Raw genomic sequence first — 20,410 nt, 5'->3', positions numbered from 1 at the left:
TATTGGTTTTCCTCAGGAAATGTATAACCAACCACATGCTGCTAAAATAATAAGTCAGGAAAAAACAAACAAAACACCCCCCACAGGTTGTCTCCATTCTAGAAAACACTTCTGGTTTCTAGTTTAGGTGAAAAGGAAATATTACTGCTTGTTTCTGTTTGATTACTGTAATTTCATTAGGAAAACTGAAGAAAATTATCACCTTATTTTATATTTCAGTCTCATTTCCTGCTTTGTTACACGTAATATACAGCAAAGCAAATCTGTCAAATGGATAATTGCCTGCTTCCACACTTGAAGGGGTTTATTCCTAAGGGAGCAGAATTTGCTTGGCAAAAAACCCTTCAAATATTGTGTTGGCAAAGCTGTTCATGCCATAAACCCTCACACAACTGCTCCATTGTATCTGTTTTAATGGGAAGTCACATCCTAAGGATTAAGCAAATTTCAGTTATTTGTAATTTATACTTATTTACATTTAAACCTTGCTGATCTAATCTAAATTTGATATTATGCAGCCACCTTAAATGTTAATTTCTAAGCTTTTAATATATCACAAAGGATTCAAATTGTGCTGCGATGCACAGGGCTCTTTTAAATCTGTGTTTCTTAAGGAAAATAAGGTGCAAGGCAGGTGTGATCTCTGTCAGGCTCTCTGTCAGCTCCCTTCAAATAATTTTTGATTCTCTTGGACAATTTTATTCAAATTCAAACCACACCTCTTAAATTCCATTGCTCTATGGGACTAATTATTTGCCTAACTTGCCTTGCTAACCACTAAATAGATTAAGAAGTACTAAATCTTGCAAATAGAAGTTTGTGTGCACATGTTTTGGCTGTAAAATATGCAGCTCCATGTGGCAATTGAGTTTGAAAAGTTGGCTTAATTTAGATGCAATTGATCTCTATAGTAATTGTGGTTTTCTTTTCATGCAAGAAATTAGGCAAAATTTTGGTTTCTATAAGGGGAAAAAAGTAGTAATGAAGACAAGCCTCTTTGTTCCACTCTGTTTTCAGAGACAAATTATATTTTTCCAAGCAGTGGTGAAATCAATAAATCAGAATGTCTCCCTGCTCAGAAGCCTCTTGCTGAAATGACAATGCCTTCTCTTTTTTCTTCATCTTTTCCTCTGTGATTCACCTCCAGAAACACCTGTTTGTACAGCAAAACACAGTTCCTTCCACAGAGAACATTCAAATTTCCAAAATGTGTGTTCTGTTTTGGCTGGGGAAATGCACTTAATTTTTAGTAACTAATGCTCTGAAGTTAAACCTCTTTGTTTTACAGACAACAGCACAGAAATTATTTCTGCAGTGGCATCAATCCATATTCCCGTGAATTTATTTCTAGATACAGTGAATCCAAGATATTTTTTGGGTTTTGTGCTTTGGTCAAAGGGATTTGAAAAGAGATTGATGAAATTAGTAATTTCACAGTCCAGTGTTCTCAGTGCAAGAATAAAGCACTCCAGAGGAGGGAGCTGTCCCTTAATATCTGGAATTGGAAGGAGGGAATATGTCTTTAATGGCAAAACTGTGGGGGAAAAAAAAAATATTTACTTTAGAGATGGATAAGATGACAGGAACTCTTCAGCATTTTTGCATTATATATGGGGAACCTTGTTCAACATTTCAGTTTCTGTAAAAACATTAATGATTACTCTGATTAAAATATCATTGTACTTTTGCAAACCACAAAAATTTAAATCATGCAGAACTCAGGCTGGTTCTTTATCCACAGTATTCATAGTAGAAATTTTGTTATGGAATTAACTCTGCTCTTCTTCTGGTGTCAGAATCAACTCACTGGAGTATAAAAAGTGTCCACGGCTGGAAAGATGTTATTCATTCAGGTGGTGTATTCACATATCTTGTATATGAAAAGGACAATTAGGGAATCTCAGGGGAAAATGGAGCTGCCAAAGAAATTGGTTTTTCACTCTTTCACCAGCACCAAGGCACTACCTCTGCCTCAGTGCTGAGTTCCTCGGTGCTGCTTCACTTCTTGGCTCACGTGTGTCTGTGAGAGGTTTCGTTTATCACTTAAGCAAAATTATGAGTAACTGCAGATTCTTTTCTGCTCCATGTGTCATGTTTGTTGACAGATGGAACGCTGTGTGGTACAGAAATGTACAGCAGCAACAGAAAGAATTTCTCAGCTGTGTCAGAAATCAGAAGAAATCTGTAAGCCCTTCTCACTGTGTAACTCCCACAGGCCTTAAAAGAGTTTTCAGCTGATTTCTGCTGGATTCAGACAATGAGAAATTAATCTTATAAAGCAACTCAAACTTTAGCAAAGTTCCTTACAGATCTCAGCAGTAGAGGCAGGATTGTAGTGTTACTCTGTTCAAGGAAGTCAGGAAGTCAAATGCATGGAACTCCTTTTATCTCCTGAACCTTATCATGTGATTAGCGTATGTGTCACAGTGCACACGTGTGTCCAGACTGGCTTTGCTGTCCAAACATTGGCTGCTTTAATGTTCCATATCCTGCCCCTGAACCTCCTGCAAGACCCACAGCCAAACAGCAGCACCTTTACATTCCAGTTCTCCCTGGTGGAGAGAGAACTGCTGTGAAGAACACGTTCCACTGACCATAGCAAGGATAAATATATATCTGTTGCTCTCAAAGCAACTTTGCTACCCCAGAAGGGCCCAGTGGGGCACGGACACTCAGTTGTCCTGCCAGGGGTGCCATGCCCTGCTGGTGACAGCCCCACGCGTCCTGGGCTGAGCGACCCGTGCTGTCCCAGGTCCAGCCGATAGCACAGGACACCTCTGTCCTGCCTCTCCTCCAGATCCCTCTGCTCCCATTGCTTGTAATATTGCAGTTCACACGTCCTTTAGTATTAAGTGGCAGACTCTTAAAAAAAAATCAGTCCTTTATCGATTTGTGGAAGCAAGTTGATGTTAAAGCAAGGCTCTGTTTAAGTCATCATAGAATAGGTTGGGTTGGAAGGGACCTTAAAGCCCATCCAGTGCCACCCCCTAACATGGGCAGGGACACCTTCCACTATCGCAGGGCGCTCCAAGCCCCGTCCAGCCTGGCCTTGGACGCTTCCAAGGGATGGGGCAGCCCCAGCTCCTGCGAGCAGCCTGTGCCAGGCCTGCCCACCCTGCCCGGGCAGGATTATTGCGGCTGTCGCCGCCGACCCCGGGGCAGGGCAGGCTCAGGGCAGGAGCGCTCTGAGGGCAGCGCTTCCCGCGGCCTCGCTCCCCGCCGTGCGCGTGCGCGCGCTCCCAACGCATGCGCGAGGCGGGTGCGGGCGGCGCGCGCCGGCGCGGTCCCGGCCGGGCACATCCCGATCCCGGGCAGTGCCCGCCGGAGCTCGGAGCGCTCGGAGCGGGGTCCCGCAGCCGCACGGCCACCTGCCCGCAGCCCGCGGGGGCACCGCCGCCAAGGGCAGCTCCCCGCCCGGTTTGCCGCGCCGCAGGAAGTCCCTCGGACCTGTCCGAAGTGGGGCCGCGGCCGCTCCGTCCGCTCCCCTGCGCGCCGTGTGCGGGCGAAGATGCCGAAGAAGAAGCCCGGGCCGATCCAGCTGAACCCCGCTCCGGATGGATCCGCCGTGAACGGGACCAGCTCTGCGGAGTGAGTGCTGCCGGGGCGGGGTGCGGGCCGGGCCGGGCCGGGCGCTGTCCGCGGGGTGCGGTGCTCCGAGCCCGCCCTGCCCCGCACGTCCCGGCCCGGCTGCCGCGGGCACCGCGGGCGGGACTCCCGGGTACCCCGGGCACAGCGCGGGATGCTCGCTGTGCCCTCCGCGGAGTGAGGGGATGCTGCCTTCGGCAATAAACAAACTTCTGTCACACAGGCGAGGGAAAAAAAACTGGTGAAAAAATAGGGGGAAACTTGTATAACTCCTTTCTCCTAGTCCGTAATGGTGTCTGCTGGGCTCTTAGCTTATATAATTACCTAGTAATGCCAAATTACACGTTTGCGATGGCATATTTCATAAACGTTGTGTATGGGAGAATTTATACTGGAACCCGCAGATTTGTAGAAAAGGTGTTTTGTTTTGTTTTGCCTCGTCCTTGGCTTTAAACCCAAACAATGGTTTAGTTTGAGCAGATCTGTTTGTCACTAATTGACATGTTGTGCTGGCTACGGCAGGAGCGTGTGTGGAGAAACAGCTTCGGAGCTCCTCTGTGGGCAACACAAACATGACACTGTAAATGTGGGAAGGGCTGAGCTAATCACGGGGACACTTCTGGGGGAAAAAGCACTGAATATTGGATGGCTGCATGGTGGTGCTGGTGAAGCCTCTGTTGCAGGTTTCTCACGGATGTGGGTGGGCAGGGTGGCCTCGGTCAGGCACACACAGCACCGGCACCGCCAAGTGATGAAATGTTACAGCAGGTTTTCATTTGAGGTTCACGGGTCAAGGTTCACACCTTGATTTTCAGACAATGGTGTCGGGCTAGCCCTTCAGTGAGCCTTGACACAAAGGTGTGTCTTGGAGGAGCAGATTCCTGCCCCTGTATGGTCAGTTCGGTCCTCTCCGGGAGATGTAAACTGAGCTGCGATGTGCTGCTGTGCCGCGGTGACACAGAGGATGTGAGGCAGCCTTGCAGTGACATGTGCGACTCTGGGCTTTAAAGTGCTCCGTGTTCATCTGTGCCACGTTTTCACACAGGCTCAGATCTCCTTTAACCACCCAAACATCTAAAAAAAAAAAATATCAAACAACCAAAACCAAATTGACCACAAAAGAAATATAACCCCAAAACCAAGCAAACATCTCCCGAAAAATAAAAAATTCAGCATCTAGCAGCTCCAGCTGTGACATTTCTAGCAAACTCTTTTGATGATTAACTGAGTGATGAGCTGTTTAAAAACTGTTCTTTGGCAGGAGTTACTGATTGTATCTAAGCATTATGATCTAAATATTACAGAGCTTTTGTTCTGGATTGACAGGGGGAAAAATACTGTGTTTTTATATTTGCTTGGGTAGCACTTTCCAGTCGATTTTCTCAAGGCAGTTGAGAATATGTTGATTTAGTCTTCAGGGATCTCTGTGCATTTTAGTCTTGTTCTACAGAATAAATCTGATTCACCAATCACTTGCTGCTTGTAGTACCTGATGTAAATCACTCGCTCCCAATATACTCAATATCGTATCTCTTCCCGCAAGAAGTGTCATTAATTTTAAATTGCTTTTACATGTGTGGTACTCATTTACTTGTTGGAAGCCTTTGGAGGCTCCTGGGAGTGCTGGGTCTTTCTGCACTGATGAGCTGCCTTGCTTCATTTTCTGCTCCGTGTGTTGATTTGGCTGGGGTTTGTGTGTGTGTCCCCAGCCCTGTGATCTGTGTCACACACAGGACCTTATACCCAGCTTTTGCCAGGCTTAGAGGTGTCCAGTATTTTTAAAAGAAGTAGCTTAGTGAAAGTAAATTCAGCAACCAGTTGTCCTATATACAGCCAGGATTAATTAATCATGGAAATATCCCCTCATCCTGCTAATTTTAAGCCCTCGTTGTGGAAGATTTCAAATAGCAAAGAACAGTTGCATCAGAATTTAAAAATGTTTTTGGAATTGAGTTGAAAACAGTTTTGTTTTTCATTTCCCTAATCTGTAAGGTTGTTTATTTTCCTCCCTGAGCCTGCTCTGGGTTTTTTCCCCCTTTGGTCACTGCCTGAATTCCTCAGTCAGGTGTTTGTGAGGCTGTTGTGCATGCCGTGCATCCCTGCACTGCCATATTAACACTTCCTAAAGCCCCGAGCCTGCACTCCTGGAATTTTGGCAATGTGAGGCTCTGGTTACCGGTTACATACACAAACCTGTCCCTCTCCAAACGCCTCCCTGCTCCTCAGACACGGCCAAGCACCAAAGGAGCTCGAGGACTTGGCAGGGCAAAAAGGCAGATTCCGAGCGAGGCGATGGAATTCCTGTCCGGGAGTGCCCCAAGGACCCCGGCATCCCGAGGCAAGGGAAGGAAGTTCTTCAGGCCCAGAGGCGATTTTGGCACCAGCCCAAACGGATGTGCAGGGCCTGGGGAGCTCTGTGCTGGAATTCTGAGACTTTCTCTCTGTCGCAGGGGGAAGGTTCTGTAACTCATTAATGCTTTTAGGAATGAGCACTTCTGACACCGCCACTTCCTGGCAGAAAGGAAGGGGAAAGGGAGGAAATGAAAGAAGGGGCTGGATGATTCAGGATGTCCTGCTTTGCATTTGTGTCCTGTTCTCTGTCTTCATCCTTATTTGGTGATGGGAGCTCATTGACTGGAGCAAGGGAAAGCTTATTATAGCACGTGGTGTGGGGCTTTAGGAGTATGCAGGAGGCCTGGGTCTCATGTGCCTGGCTCTTTCCTCTTTTGTTCCTTTCTTTTTCTCCTTTTTATCCCTCTTTTTCCTGGCAAGGTAGTATAAGGGGAGTTAGTGCGCTTACAATTTAAATACTTGTGCCCCAAATATTGAAATGAAAATTTCACAATGTTTCTCTCCGACAGCAGACTTTGTTACTTGTAGCTATTACTTAACAACAACATCCTGTACCAATAATTTTTTCTCGAGGGCCTTCCCAATCCCTGGCTCTGCCCAGCTGGACAACAGAGACAACTTCATGAGAGGTTTTCCTGTGCCCTGAGCTTCACTTCTGCTTTTGACACTTCCCGCGGAGCCGCGGTTGCACGGCGAGGGCTGAACCTCTCTGCTGCTCTGAGCTGCCTCAGCTCCTCAGGCTGAAACCAAGATGACACTGGCCAGCTGCAGGTTTAATTTCATTCCTTGGAGCTGCACAGATATAATTGTGCAAAGCTTCTGCAGGGAAAGGGAAAAAAACCCAGCCGAGCAAACCTGAATGAAAATTAATTGAAGGAGAACTGTTCTGGCTGAATGTTTAGTGTCTTAATAGCCAAAAGAAACAAGAACAAATCTCCAGTTTATGGATTTATGTTCCTTTCAAACTTCTGACTCTCTGTTGCTTTCCCTCTCTGACAGTTTTCAACCAATTTTTGTTTCTCTAAAGCCAACCCAGCCTCAGAATGTGAAGTAGGAAAAAAATGCAGGTTTTGAGATAATGACACTTTCCTTATTAGAATAAGTTTTGTGTTCATATGAAAAGAAAGGTGCTTCATGAAGTTCTTTAACTGCATCTTTGAAATTAAAAAAAAAAAAAATCAAAGAGAAGGGTCAAACAAACTGCTCTGAAACCTGACTTTTTACCTTGTCTCAATAAATCCAAACAACTTTCCCAGCTCTGGTGTTAAAATATAAACCTTCCAAAAGTGCCTGGGATTTGATTAAATACAAAAATGGCAACAATTCTTTTTAAAAATTGAGTGCCACTGACTTTTATGTATTCTATGAGCTTTGACACGATGGGATTGAATTATATTTTTTTTCAAAATACAATTCTTTTCAAAATCTAACTGTGTATGTGTTTTAGCAACAACTGGTGTCTCCCAAATGAAGCCTGAGCTGTGACCTCTGCAAATCTCAGATGTGAACTATCAGCTACAGTAGGGAGGTTTGTTGTTTAATTAGATAAAAATGAGAGCAAAAAAAAAGTAGACAACAGAATTTGCATCTTCTCTGATGTGCTGGAAAGAAATGGGCCCTTGAGAGCGATTTAAGATGGTGTCCATAGGTCTTTATCACCTAAGAAACTGCATTTCTTTTTAAAAAAGAAAGAAAATCCAAAGCAAATTGTGAGTAGAACCAAGTCATCAGGCACAATGTGGTTTTTCAGGGTTTTCTCTTTTTAAAGCCTTAATTATAGCAACCTGTGCCTTAGAACTGTTCAAGCCAGAGAGTAATTTTGTAAAAATGGGTGACTGCAAATTCCAGTCATAGTTTGAGTATTAATTAATCAGCCTTTTCTTCTTGCTGCTGTTTATTCTGGTTAAATTGCATTTAAGGAGGTCCCTGAATGGCTGCTGCAACTCCCTGTGGTCGCTTGGCAAAGAAAAGTTTGGGGATTGTGCAGAACTGGTTTGCACTTCAGTATATATTACAGTTTGCCAAGTAAACAGTTGCTTGCTTATTGTGCTTCCTGCAATTTTTGGTTTTTTTCAGTGTCTTTCTCAAGGGAGCTTCAGTTTGGGTTTTTGAGGAGTAGAGGGGCAGGCTGTGTCCCATCTGAGAAATGGGGCTTTTGGGGCTTTGGGTTTGGGTTTTTGGGCTTTAAGTTCCCATTGTGGGCTCTTTCCCAGTGGATCCTGTTCCAAGAGGATTTGTCCTCCATGGAATAGGTTTTTTTATCAGTTTTATTGGATGTGAGATTAGATAAAAGGAAAGGAAGATTTTCACAGAGTTGCTCACTTTAATGCTGGCTGGGTCATTTCTGCCTTGCTTCCTGGGGGGATTTTTTATTGGGGATTTTTTTCCCTTTGGAATTCCTTGGACATTAGGGGAGCTTTTTTGCCTGTGTGCAGTGATCTGGAAGATTAAACCCTGGAATTTTATGACTGATCTGGTTGGATTGCAATTGCATTCAATATACATGTAGAATTACTGCAAGCTTTTAAATATTAAAAAAGAAAAAAAAAAAGAGAGAGAAACCTTTTTTTTTAATCCCCTACTAATGAAGGATTAATCAAACTTCCAAATACATGTGATATGAGAGATTGCATTTTAAATTAAAATATACTCATGCACAGCTTCCTCTTTTAATGTGCTTGAGCTTGGCGTTGTCCTTCACTGAATTAGAAATACCATTTTAATGTTACTTAAGTACACTAATAGAACATGTGATCTGTTATAATAAAATAATGAAAAGTCAGAGCCTGCAGCACCTCACGGACTTGTGCTGAAAAAAATTCTGACTAAGTGTACACCAGTAGCACAGAAATTAATGAATTAAGGGGCACACTGACCTGTGCAGCTCTTGCTGGCTGTAGGCAGCTTTTTGTTGACAATTATGGATGTAGGAAAGATTTTAAGACATTTAATACTGTCTTGTTATGTTCTGACAGTCAGATTTAAGCATAATGATGGTAATGGAGGAATACTTTACTTTGTATGAGCTTAAAAAGCTTCAATTGGTTTAGGGGAGTTAAAAATGGGTGTAAAAATAAACGTTGCTGAGGAAATGTGAGGAGGATAAGTGGTGAGGGAAGTGCAGCTGTGCTCTGGATCCAGCTGCTCCTCTTGTCCTTACAGGGAGGCTGCAGACGGGCACAGAGGTGAGATTTCACAACAGGGCTTGTGCAAGATCCTGCTCCTCCTGCAGAGTCTCTCCTCTCCTGGCTGAGAGCTCTGAAGCCACCAGAGGAGCCCTGAGGAGCTCTCAGAGCTCTGCCCACCAGCACTGGGTCGGTTTAGCCAGGGAAACAATCCCACTGCAAATGGGATTTAATGTGTAAATGGGTTACTTGGGAATGAGAGCCTTGGGGCAGAATGAGACCATCACCCCCTGCCTTGGCAGGATGGGTGACGGAGCACAGGGAGATGCTGGAGTTCAGAAATTACAGCAATTCCTGACTAGCACAGGTTTTAATGGAGTAATCTCAGGTCTCTGTCCCAAGAGGAACAAATCTCCTGCCAGACCTTCCAGTGTTATCTCACAGCCAGAAAAAGGGATTGAGAGGGTCTGGGTAAAGCCAACATGTAGCTGAATTATTTATTCATACAACAGCACTGCTGTTAACCTGGGAAAAGGGGTTTTGAGTTAGCACTAACTTACAAAAACCCAAACATGAAAACTGTGGGGCAGGAAACCACCAGCCAGTTTTTAGAGTGGATTTTTAAACGTATTTCACTGTAAACAGGAGAAACATTGTGAAATGAGCTGAGGAAGGAATTTTCTATGAGGTCTGATAAACCTTTCCATCTCACCTTTAGGTAGTTTGTTCCCTTTCAATTACTGAGTTCTGAATTTTCCAGTAAAAAAGCTCCTCCCCCTTTTTGCCTGTGTTACCTTTTTTCAGCTGCATTTGTTCTCCCGCCATTGCCCCGGGGGTTGCCTGGGCTGTGGCAAGTGTGCAAATTCCACTGCCAAAACACAAGAATGCCTCTTGGAGGCAGAAATGTTAGCTGGCAAAACTGAATTTTTGGGGAATCGTGTTCTTTCTTCCAAAGACATCTCAATTTTTTTTTTTTTTTTTTTTTTTTGAGGAAGCAGTGGATTTCTTTTTCTAATCACTTTTGTCCCTAGAAATTAGTAATCAGATGATCCCTGCTTTGATACGTGCTCAGTATTACTCAGACACAGTCGTGGTTACACCACTTTGGGTGTCTTTGGAAGTGCAGGGGCACACCTGGGCAAGGCTCATTCAGTGCTCAGCATCTCTTGGCAAACATCTGTGGAGGAGCCTTTGTCATCCAGAGTCCTGTCTGGGCAGGAGGAAGGTGGATTCCAGCTGAACTCCTCCCTGCTGACACCCCAGGATGGGATTTCCACCTGGATCCAGCCTCATCCATCAAGTGCAGCCCATAACAGGGGATACAAAAAAAGCAGATTATTTTCCTTTGCATGCTGAGCACCAGGATGGAGATATTCCAACAGTGTGGGATTCTTTGGATGAACAAGAATCTTCTTTAAAACCTCCTTATGGGTTTTTGTAACAAACCCTTGAAAGTTCCTGGCAGCTCTTCCCCCTTTCTTGCAGGGTTTTGTAGAACTCAGCATTGTTCTGTGCTTTTCCAGAACTTTTTTTCAGTGTGGTGGGAAGATGAGTCAGCAGATTGCAGAACACATTCTTTTGGGAAAAAAAAAAAAAATGTTCTCTTTGGATATAGATATGTGAATATTTTTGTATGTATTGGTACACTTGATTAATATATTAAGTGAAAGTTATTAATTTCTTCTGCTAAATGGCCGTGCTGACAAATGTTCAGTATTATGCAATCCATCCATTTGAAATACAGGCAAACCTTCCATCCTGGCCTTCTCAGAATCCCAGTTGTGGGGTTTTTGGTCTGTTTTCAGGCAGTTTCTGGCAGTTTCTTTTCCTGCTCCCTGGCGTGGTCTCTGTGGCTCTGGATGCAGTTTGTCCTGCTCTGCTCTGGGCTCAGCTCTTGCACACAGGAGTCTCAATTCTGAACCTGGCCTCATTCAGGGGCCTTGAAAACTGATCCTGTAACTTCATCTTTTTTATTATTGTAGTGGCCCTCAAAGGCTGTGTAGCTGCCACATGGGAGAGTTGGGAAGATACTGTTACTGTAACTATTGCATGCGTTATCCTTTGGTTTTGTCATTATATTTAACTCCTAATTCAGAGACATAAAACAATGGGAATGCAGGCCTTGGGTAAATATGTGTGTCAGCTGATGATCAGAATTTATAATTCTGTGTATTCTCTGTGTTGTGCTTTAAGTATCCAATCAATAAGTTTATTTTTCTGTCCATAAGGAAGTTTTAATTGCCCTGTGGTTCCTTTATCCTGATAATGTTTACTGTTGGCTGGGAAAAATCATGCACAGACATGAAAGGGAGATGGAGAGCTTGAATTTCTGGAGGTTTGGCTGTAGAATTTCTTAACTTGAGGTTACAGAGTTGATTTAGGGCAAATTCTGAATGCAGTGGTAAGTCCTGAGGAAGGCTCTTAACTCAGAAAAACCCCAAACTCCCTCTCTGTGGCCAAAGGGGTGCCTGAGGGGGCGGCTCCTGCTCAGGGTGAGGGGCTGGAACACCAGGAGATGGAACAGCTGCAAAAACCCTGGTGGGAAGAGGCACCCGGGGCACCACTCTGGCCCCTCTGTGCCTTTTCTGCCCGCTGGGCTCTGCCTTCAGCCCAGCCCTGCTGGGTGATGTGCTTTGGCCCAGGGGAGGAAAATGGGAGGTTTAATGGGATGGTGGTGAGCTCAAGGGAAAGAGGAGGAGGCTTAAAGCAAAGATTCCCAGCCTAGAGGGAGTTTAGAAAGTTCAGCTGTCCAGTTACTTGGAGACTCAGCAGGAGATTTGAAATTGTGTCTTTTTCTTTAGAACTCATGCCTTTCAACCTTAGAAAAATGAGAATTTACATTAAATTTGGGGTAGAAGAATACTCTTTTGGACAGAACAATGCTTTTCTAACGGTTTTGTTTTGCATGCCTTTTACTGAGCAATAGATTTCAATCAAATGTCTGCCTCTCTGTCTTTGCTGGCAGTATTAAAGCTCACTCTATGCCATGCAATGTCACTGGGATGTGGAAGTGGATGGTGTGTTAGATATTAGGGGAAAATCCTTCTCTGGCAGGGTGGGCAGGCCCTGGCACAGGTGCCCAGAGCAGCTGGGGCTGCCCCTGCATCCCTGGAGTGCCCAAGGCCAGGCTGGACAGGGCTGGAGCAGCCTGGGACAGGGAAGGTGTCCCTGCCATGGCAGGGGTGGCACAGGATGAGCTGTAAGAAGCCATTCTGTGATGTGCAGATGATAAATTCACCTTCAAATCCCACCTAAGTACAAGGGAAAATTTTTAAGGTCCTCTAACACATTGCAAGGATTGAAAATCAACAAGGGTTGAAAACCAGTGTATTTTTCCAGAGCAGACTCATTGCATTTATAGGGAATTTGGATTTTTTTTGAGTTGATGCTCTGACTGCAAGTTTTATGAGGCTGCACTGGAGTTAACCCAGACAGACACCTGTGCTCTAAGCTGGAGGACTTCTGGAATTACATTTATCTTCCATGTTATTCTGTGAACTGCTCTTTGGAGGAAGAGCAGTTTAGGAAAAGTTTAATAAGAATTTGTCTTGTTGCCCGGGTTTGGCAGAGTCACACAACATAGTAGTCTGTCTTCTCAAAACCACAGAATGTCTTCATGTTCCTAACACTTAATTTCAGCTCCCTGATTGAGGTTGTTCATGGAAATGATGTAGTGAACTGCCTACTTTCTTCTCCAAATTGACAGTTGTGTGGGCTTGGGGAAAGCATTCATGTCACTGTTCTGGAAAACAACCCCCAAGCTTTGTATCCTCATGCGACAGGAGATCTGAAAGTGAAAGTACTTCTTGATGCTTTCACTCACGCTAATTGTTCAGCTTGCAGCACTGATAGTAGTGCCTTTGAACAGATATTTGACAAATTACTGGTAAAGGCTCTCCGAGATTTTTTCCTTTTTCCCCTGCCACACTTTTTTTCTTCTCTCTCTGAAGCAGACTTTGGAGTTGAGTTTTAGTGTAGCCTTTAGGGTTGAGTGTATGATTAACTTAGCACTAACGTGAATTTAAAAAAAAAAAAGCTCCCAGGGATTTGGAGTACTAGTATTAATTAAGGACTTATTGTCTGGTTTTTGTTATGCCATGATGTGCTAGCAGCCCACAAGCAGCATTTCCCTTCCTGTCACTGCTTCCAAGAGAGCAAGTGTGTTCTGAAACGTTCATGCATCTCCTCCAGGAGCTTTCCTCAGTGCTGAGGTGGGGCTGGGAGCCTCCCCTTGCCTCCTGTGCGTCTCTGGGTGCTGAGCGCTCTCACTGCCCAGGCTGTGGCTCCTCCCTGCCCAGCCTGCAGTAGGAAACACAAATGTGGCTCTTGCTGCATTCTTCTCCAACCTGGGAGGTCACAGAAGTGCCACGGGGGGATGCTGCACTGTCAGAACACTCCCTTGAGCACAGAAAGAAGCAATGGGAGTTAATAGGAAAGATCCTCCCTGATCAAGTGTGGGTGAAGAGAATTCCTCCTCTAGGGCACCTGGTACCTCCTGCTGCCCTTGAGAGAGAGGAAGAAACAGCCAGCTTTCCTTGCCCTGAGTGTGTATTTTGTTGAGGTTTCCATTTAGTGAGGAAGGGAGAGGTCTCACAGTAATTGTGAGGGCCCAGCACTGAGTGCAGGGCTGTTGTCTGCTGGCGGTGCAGGCTGTTTATCCTCCTGCCAGCTGAGCAGGGAGGTGTTTGCTGCTGGTGTTCTGTGGGATTCCTCTGTTTCCTTACCAAATGGAGGAGGCAGCTCTGACCTCCCCGTGGCTTCCTCCCAAGGATCACCCTGGAGAGCTGGATGCCATCCCTGGTGCAGTTTAGGGTGTGCTTGGCTCCCAGACTGCTAGCAATAAATGAAATGATCACCTATTGCCTCAGAGCAGAGCTTGGCACCGTGGAGCCCGGAGCTGCTCTGATGATTTCCTGCTTTGATGGATCCCTGGCAAAGCCAGGGTGCCTTGACAGTGAAAAACACAACCCCAAGACTGCAGCAGGTAATGGGGATGAATTTTAATAGGAATCTTCGTCTCTGAATAAAAGTTTTATACAAGATTAAGTGACTCCCAGTGCTCTTTCTGGAGGCAGACAGTTGCACAGTAGCATGTTGCTATTTCAGCTGCCAAAGTTCCTGAACATTTTTGTGGTGCCTGGTGATGAACTGTCTAAAATATTCCCTCTTCTGTATTCTGGATGTGCTGGTTTCATTCAGTTTGGAAAACTTCCTGTGTAATGATTTACTTTTCCACCTGTTTCTCTGTGCTTTGGAACTTGCTGTGATGCTTTTACCCAGGTGACAGTCCCAGGTACCAGTCAGGGGAGTATTCTAACTGTAGTTGGAGCTAAAAACTAAAACTTCCAAAGTCCTGCCTCCTGGAAATACTCTGAGTAGCTTACACCACTAATTTAGATGACAAAAATGCACCTTCTATTTACCTATCTGCATTTTAAATTGATTTATGGCCAGTCCTTCGAGCAAAGAAGCAGAATGAAAAAAATCAATTCCTTCCTGATGCCTGACATTCAGTTATTATAGTTCTGTTCTTTTCATAAAGCTAAATGTTGGTAGTTACACTCTGAAACATGATTCTGACAAGGCATTTGCTGCGTTCATATTTTTCTGATTAATTCACTTTACAGTTAGAGAATTGGTCCTGAAAATCTGAGAAATTCATTGCTCATCACTGCAAGTGAAATTAGAGCTTAGAACATTTCTGATTTTTGGTGGCCAAACGTGGTGGGGAAACCTGAGATGCTGAAATTCGTGAGATCAACACTTTCCCATCTGGGAGAGCCTTTGGAACCTCTTGACTTGTATTGAAGCAGGGAGCCCAGCAATAATTCATAGTTTCAAGCAAGGAAATGCCTGTTTTAAGTGAATGCCAAGTTAATTTAGATTGAAGCAGGCAACTTATAAAAAAAACAGCTTTATCCAGACAAACATTAGACTAAATAGATGTGATAAGTGCTGTCCTAGCAAGTATTTTTGTTCCTAAAGCACCAGCAGGACAGTTGTTTGTTCCCTCACACCAGCAGTCTGTCTGCTCCAAGTCATGTGCTCAAGCATCTCTGTGTTGTCTCCCAAGCCAAAGCCCCCTTCTGCCTGAGAGAAAAACTGAATAGTTGTTTTCTCCAAAGCACAGCAAGGAAAGCCTTGTTGCACCCTGTTTCTGTGTCTCTAGTTTGGGGTTTTTTATTTCAAATGGACAACCCTGCCTTATTCAGTAATCCTTAAAATGACAGCAAGTTTCTTCTCAAAACCTGTAAATTATAATGAAGATTTGAGTTCTGTCTTCTCACAACAGTAATTTTCCGGGGTGAAACACGGAGTTTGTGTGCAGCATTTGTTACTCTGGAGTTCGTTGCAGGAAAGGGAGGGATGCTTGACTTTGCCTCAGCTTTTCCCCAGTGCTCCTGGTGCAAGAAGAGCTGGTTCAGGTGTGTTCTAGGAAGGACACACCTCACTTTGACTCCAGCCTGGAATTTGTTTGCTTCACTGGGCACATTTGATGGGGAAAAAAAAATAATCCAGGGATTAATCATTCAGTTATCAGCATTTCTGGATTTCAAAAAATGTGTTTCTTTCTTAATGATTCCCCTTTAAAACAGAGGCAGTAAAACAGATTAATTTGGATGTTCTTGCAAGCCACATTTATCTACCTGGGGGATTTTTCAGTAGGGATATTCCAGGATTATTGGTGTGTGATTATATAGGTATAAAACAAGGTATGAGGACAGAAAAGAAGTATAAAAAATAGTAAGATAGTATAAAAAATTATTATTATTATTAAGTATTAAATTTATTATTATTTTTATATTATTAAATTTATTATTATTAAATTTATTATTATTATTAAGTATTAAATTTAAAAGATAGTATAAAAAATTTTTGCTTTGGTGAAGATACTTGATTTTTAAGGTAAAATAGAGACAGTTGTAGTAGTAGTCATGCATCCTCTCAGCTGACCACTGGCTGTGAGGATGTCCCTTTGTACAACAGATTTTCAGAGTGAACATTTTATGAAGTGGTGAATAGAAATAGTTTTGATTATTGGTGAAATTTAATTTTTTCTAAAGGAAAGTAGTTCCGTTCTTCATAATTCTGAATAAATAAATTCTCTTCCTCAGATTCTTCATCCTAGCAACACTGTATTCCCTGGGAACATTGCATAAATTTGGTGAAGCAAAACAGGTTCTTGCTGTTAAATATTTACTCTTGCAGCAACTTATTGTTGCAGTTGGAAGCAGGGAATTTTAAAGGAGCCTTTAAGTTGTCATATTGGAATGAAGCATTTCCATAGGAACCGAAGTTGTTAAAATGTTCCTGGAACACTGAATTTGTGTCTGTAGTTCCAAACTTAACTTCTGCATAAAGTCTTGGTTTTCTGTTTTGTGTTGCTTAAAAACATGAATCCTCATGTTAAAATGAGGTTTCCAGCAGGTGTGTCCTGAAACAAAATTAAAATAAGCTTAAAACCTTTGGGCCAAAGACTTTCACATTTCCAGTAACTTTGTTTTGAGTGTGTTTGGCTGGGCTTGATGACTTCTTACTGATAACCAAATTAGAAACTTCTGAATGAATTGTTGGTTATACAGTGCTGTGGAAATCAGTCAATAAAACATTTAGGCAAACTCAGGAGGAAATTACAACACAACCTTGAAAACACACAACTAAAAATAGCGTGGAGTGCTGTGATTCAGGAGCTCTCTCTGAGCAGAAGTGCAGAGTCATGAAGCCACTCCTGGAGCTGGTGAAACTCAGCGTGCCTGGATTGGGGCAGGACCTCAGGAATGGGGAAGCTGGATATCTTGTGTTTGTCCTTGTTTTATCTGGGATGCAAAAATGAAACTCAGTTTACTTAAATCAGAGGTGCAGCAGCCCATCTCACGGGGGTGACGGTGCAGGTTGGGTCCTTCTGAACAGCAGGTGCAGGAATGGAGTGATTTCACTCTGACCTCTGTTCCCTCATCTCCCCTCCCAGCTCTGCTCAACCTTGTCTCTCGTGCAGGACAAACCTGGAGGCCCTGCAGAAGAAGCTGGAGGAGCTGGAGCTGGATGAGCAGCAGCGGAAGCGCCTGGAGGCGTTCCTCACCCAGAAACAGAAGGTTGGGGAGCTGAAGGATGATGACTTTGAGAAGATCAGTGAGCTGGGAGCAGGCAATGGTGGTGTGGTCTTCAAAGTGTCTCACAAACCCTCCGGCCTCATAATGGCCAGAAAGGTGAGGGGGGCAGAAAGAATGACCTGGGCATGGTGTTCATAGAGGATGTTGTCTCTGAAATACAGGGAATTTATTTGAGAAATAATTGGTGGTGACACACAGAAATTACTATTTAATGCCAGCTCTCAGAGAAAGGGATGTGTTTCCATCAGTAGGAAATGTTGCACTTCCTCATCCTACGTGAGCATCCCAGTTTTTCAGAAGTAGTGTCACACGTGTTAGTAATGAAAGGGTTGGCATTTGTTCCTCCTTTTCCCCTCTCACTCAGGAGTAGGAGGCCTAAAAAATTACTGGAAATTATCACTTAGACAGAAGTGGCAACATTCTGTATTCTGGGCAGTAAATTTAGAGGAATGGAAAAGGTATCACCTGTCTTAAGAGCTTCCTTCACAGGCCCACAGCAGAAAAGAGCTCTGGATGAGACTGGAGAAGAAGAGAACTCAAAAAAAATGGGAATGAGGGAATGCATTGGAGTTCAGTGACATATCCTGTTCTGTAGCTCCATCCTGGGATTCAGTTTCTGGGCAGGAAGGGACTTTTCCTTCTCTGAGAGTATTTTTCATGCTTTACAACCTGGAGCAGTTGTGACCTAGTTTGCAAGAGAACTGAGATTTATTTTTTTTGTGACTGAAATAGCTTGATGTTTTAATTCTCATTTAGTTTACATGAGGAGCTTTCACTTCCTGTCAATATCCCTGGGAACAGAACACTCATCCCAGGTCCCATTGTTTTACTACACTGGGAACTTCCCTTTTTTTGATTGAGAAGTTGAAGACTTCTTTAAAAGATAGTATAAAAATAATTTTCTTTTTAAGGTATTTCTTTTTAAGAAGGGACCAGCGTCATGTTCAGCAAAACTGAAGGAAAATGTGCATGTGCTAAGAATAAACTATGCTGAGGACATTGGCAGTTTGAGAAGCAAGGGAAAATGCCCAATTCAGAGATGTGAGAATTACAAAATGCACAAGTCACTGAGGTTTTCTTGAACTGAATCAATTTAATTGATTTTTGTTTTTTTCACCTGCTGTGGGTTTAACAGGAAATTTTGCCCCAGTTCATTAATATTTGATGCAACTGAGATGTTTGCTGAATTGTGCTTTTTTTTCCATTTATTAACCAAAATTTCCTTTCCATAATCTTTCTTTTCACATAGGGAGCACTTATCCCATTGTATGGGATAAACAGTCTGGTGGGGAAAAGGTGCTGGGGAGTTTTTAATGGGAGCTTCAGCTCATTCCTTCCACTAATGCTTTACAAACACCTGGACAGGTTTTTTTCAGCAGCTGCCTCTGAGTCAGTGCATCTTTGACACATTTCCCTAAGGAAATGTGCTGCAACAAAAAGTTTCTGCTGGAGAAGTATTTTGTGAAAAGAGGATGGAATTCCTGCCTTTTCCTGTGTGCTGTGTTGTTTTGTTTTCCCTTGGCCACTAGTGTTGGATTTTGCCCTTTTCTGACCCAGGGATGGGGCAACTGGGAGGTGTTTTAAAAACTTTTATTCCATTTTCAGTCTCATGGGAAGGGTGAGAGAATACAGATGTTATAATTCACACCATCACAATCAGAAACCAACTATTTCTTAATTGCAATACATTATTATAATTACTTCTTAATTGCAATATATTATATAGGTTTCTTAACCTATCCGTTTTTACATACAAATGATATACATCAGTTTACATACAAATACATACAATGTGAACCTTCTGTCAAGCTTTAAGAATTCTCTGCAAATTCATTTCCCACACACTAGGAAAGCAAGGATGGATTATTTTACAGTTAAATTGTAAAATAATTCGGGTTGGAAAGGACCTCTGGAGGTTATGAGATGCTCAAAGCAGAGTCAGCTCTGAGATCAGGACATCTCAGGGCCTGCCAGGTGTTGGAAACCTCTCTGAAAGGCACAAATCACTCCTGATGAGTGGATTTGATTTTATTGGGTGGGTTTCTTTTGCAGTTAATTCACCTGGAGATCAAGCCAGCCATCCGCAACCAGATCATCCGGGAGCTGCAGGTGCTGCACGAGTGCAACTCCCCCTACATCGTGGGCTTCTATGGAGCCTTCTACAGTGATGGGGAGATCTCCATCTGCATGGAGCACATGGTGAGTGCCAGGAATTGGTTATTCACTGATGGGGAGATCTCCATCTGCATGGAGCACATGGTGAGTGCCAGGAATTGGTTATTCACTGATGGAGGGGTCTCCATCTGCATGGAGCACATGGTGAGTGCCAGGAATTGGTTATTCACTGATGGAGAGGTCTCCATCTGCATGGAGCACATGGTGAGTGCCAGCAGTGGGTTATTCACTGATGGGAGATCTCTGATGCCTTGGGGAGGCTGCCCTGGAGCAGAGGCTGGGCAGAGCTCCAGAATAAAGCAGGGATTCATTCCAAGCATCTCCTGCATGGATCCACCTTGGGCAGCACCAGAGCCCAGCCAGGGCTGCACCCAAGATGAACCCAAATGGCCCCAAAATGCACGGCCGGGCACGGGCTCTGTCCCTGGGATCAGTTCTGCTCCATTTGCACCTTGCAGTTCATTGTCCCATCCCAGCTTTAGCCCCTGCAGTCCCACCCTGCTTGTTTTTCTCTCTCCAGCCCACGGGGTTTGTGCTCTTGGGCTGAGGTTTGGGTCATTTGTCCTTGGTGCCCAGCTGGAGCAGGAATTGTTTTGTGTCCCTGCTCTGTGCACAGAGCTCACCATCCCTAATGTGAAGCCCAGACCCACCCACTCAAGCAGCACAGAACCTGGAAAATATAAAAGCTGAAAGCTGAGGTATCATCTCCATCTGCATGGAGCACATGGTGGGTGCTCAGAAAATTTATTTCCTGGGAGTTTTGCCCTGGGGTTATTCCCTGAACCTTCCTGCAAACCCTCAGTGCCACCAGCACTGCAGTTACCCAAGTTCTCTGCCCCTCTGAAGATGTGGTTTGGATTTACTCTGCAAATCTGAGGCTGGGATTGATAGGAGATGATTCTCCTATCTTCTTCTCCACTGTCTGCCCTGCACAAATGTAGCTTCCCAATTGCTTCTTTTTTATCCTTTTGTTGTATTTAAAAATATTTACCCAGTCCTGCTACTTAAACACTTGTTCTGACTGGGGTTCAGCTTTGTTTTTTCTGCAGAATGAACCAGATC

General features: G+C 43.9%; 1 protein-coding gene across 3 annotated transcripts in view; it reads left to right on the top strand.

The window, feature by feature from the left end:
• Positions 1-3,256: 3,256 nt before the first annotated feature.
• Positions 3,257-20,410, top strand: part of MAP2K1 (mitogen-activated protein kinase kinase 1) — a 33,393-nt gene continuing 16,239 nt past the window's right edge. The window contains exons 1-3 of one of the 3 annotated variants that reach the window (XM_077185286.1): positions 3,257-3,588; positions 17,059-17,269; positions 19,226-19,432. In XM_077185286.1, coding sequence (XP_077041401.1) covers positions 3,509-3,588; positions 17,059-17,269; positions 19,226-19,432 — 498 coding nt within the window. In that variant the 5' untranslated portion in view covers positions 3,257-3,508. Of the gene's footprint in view, positions 3,589-17,058; positions 17,270-19,225; positions 19,433-20,056; positions 20,076-20,410 lie in introns of those variants that run through there. The other 2 variants (XM_054642286.2, XM_077185287.1) reach the window with 2 other exon arrangements.

Source organism: Agelaius phoeniceus, chromosome 13, assembly GCF_051311805.1.
Source record: "Agelaius phoeniceus isolate bAgePho1 chromosome 13, bAgePho1.hap1, whole genome shotgun sequence".
Classification (NCBI taxonomy): domain Eukaryota; kingdom Metazoa; phylum Chordata; class Aves; order Passeriformes; family Icteridae; genus Agelaius; species Agelaius phoeniceus.
This window is presented reverse-complemented; position numbering and strand designations above follow the sequence as displayed.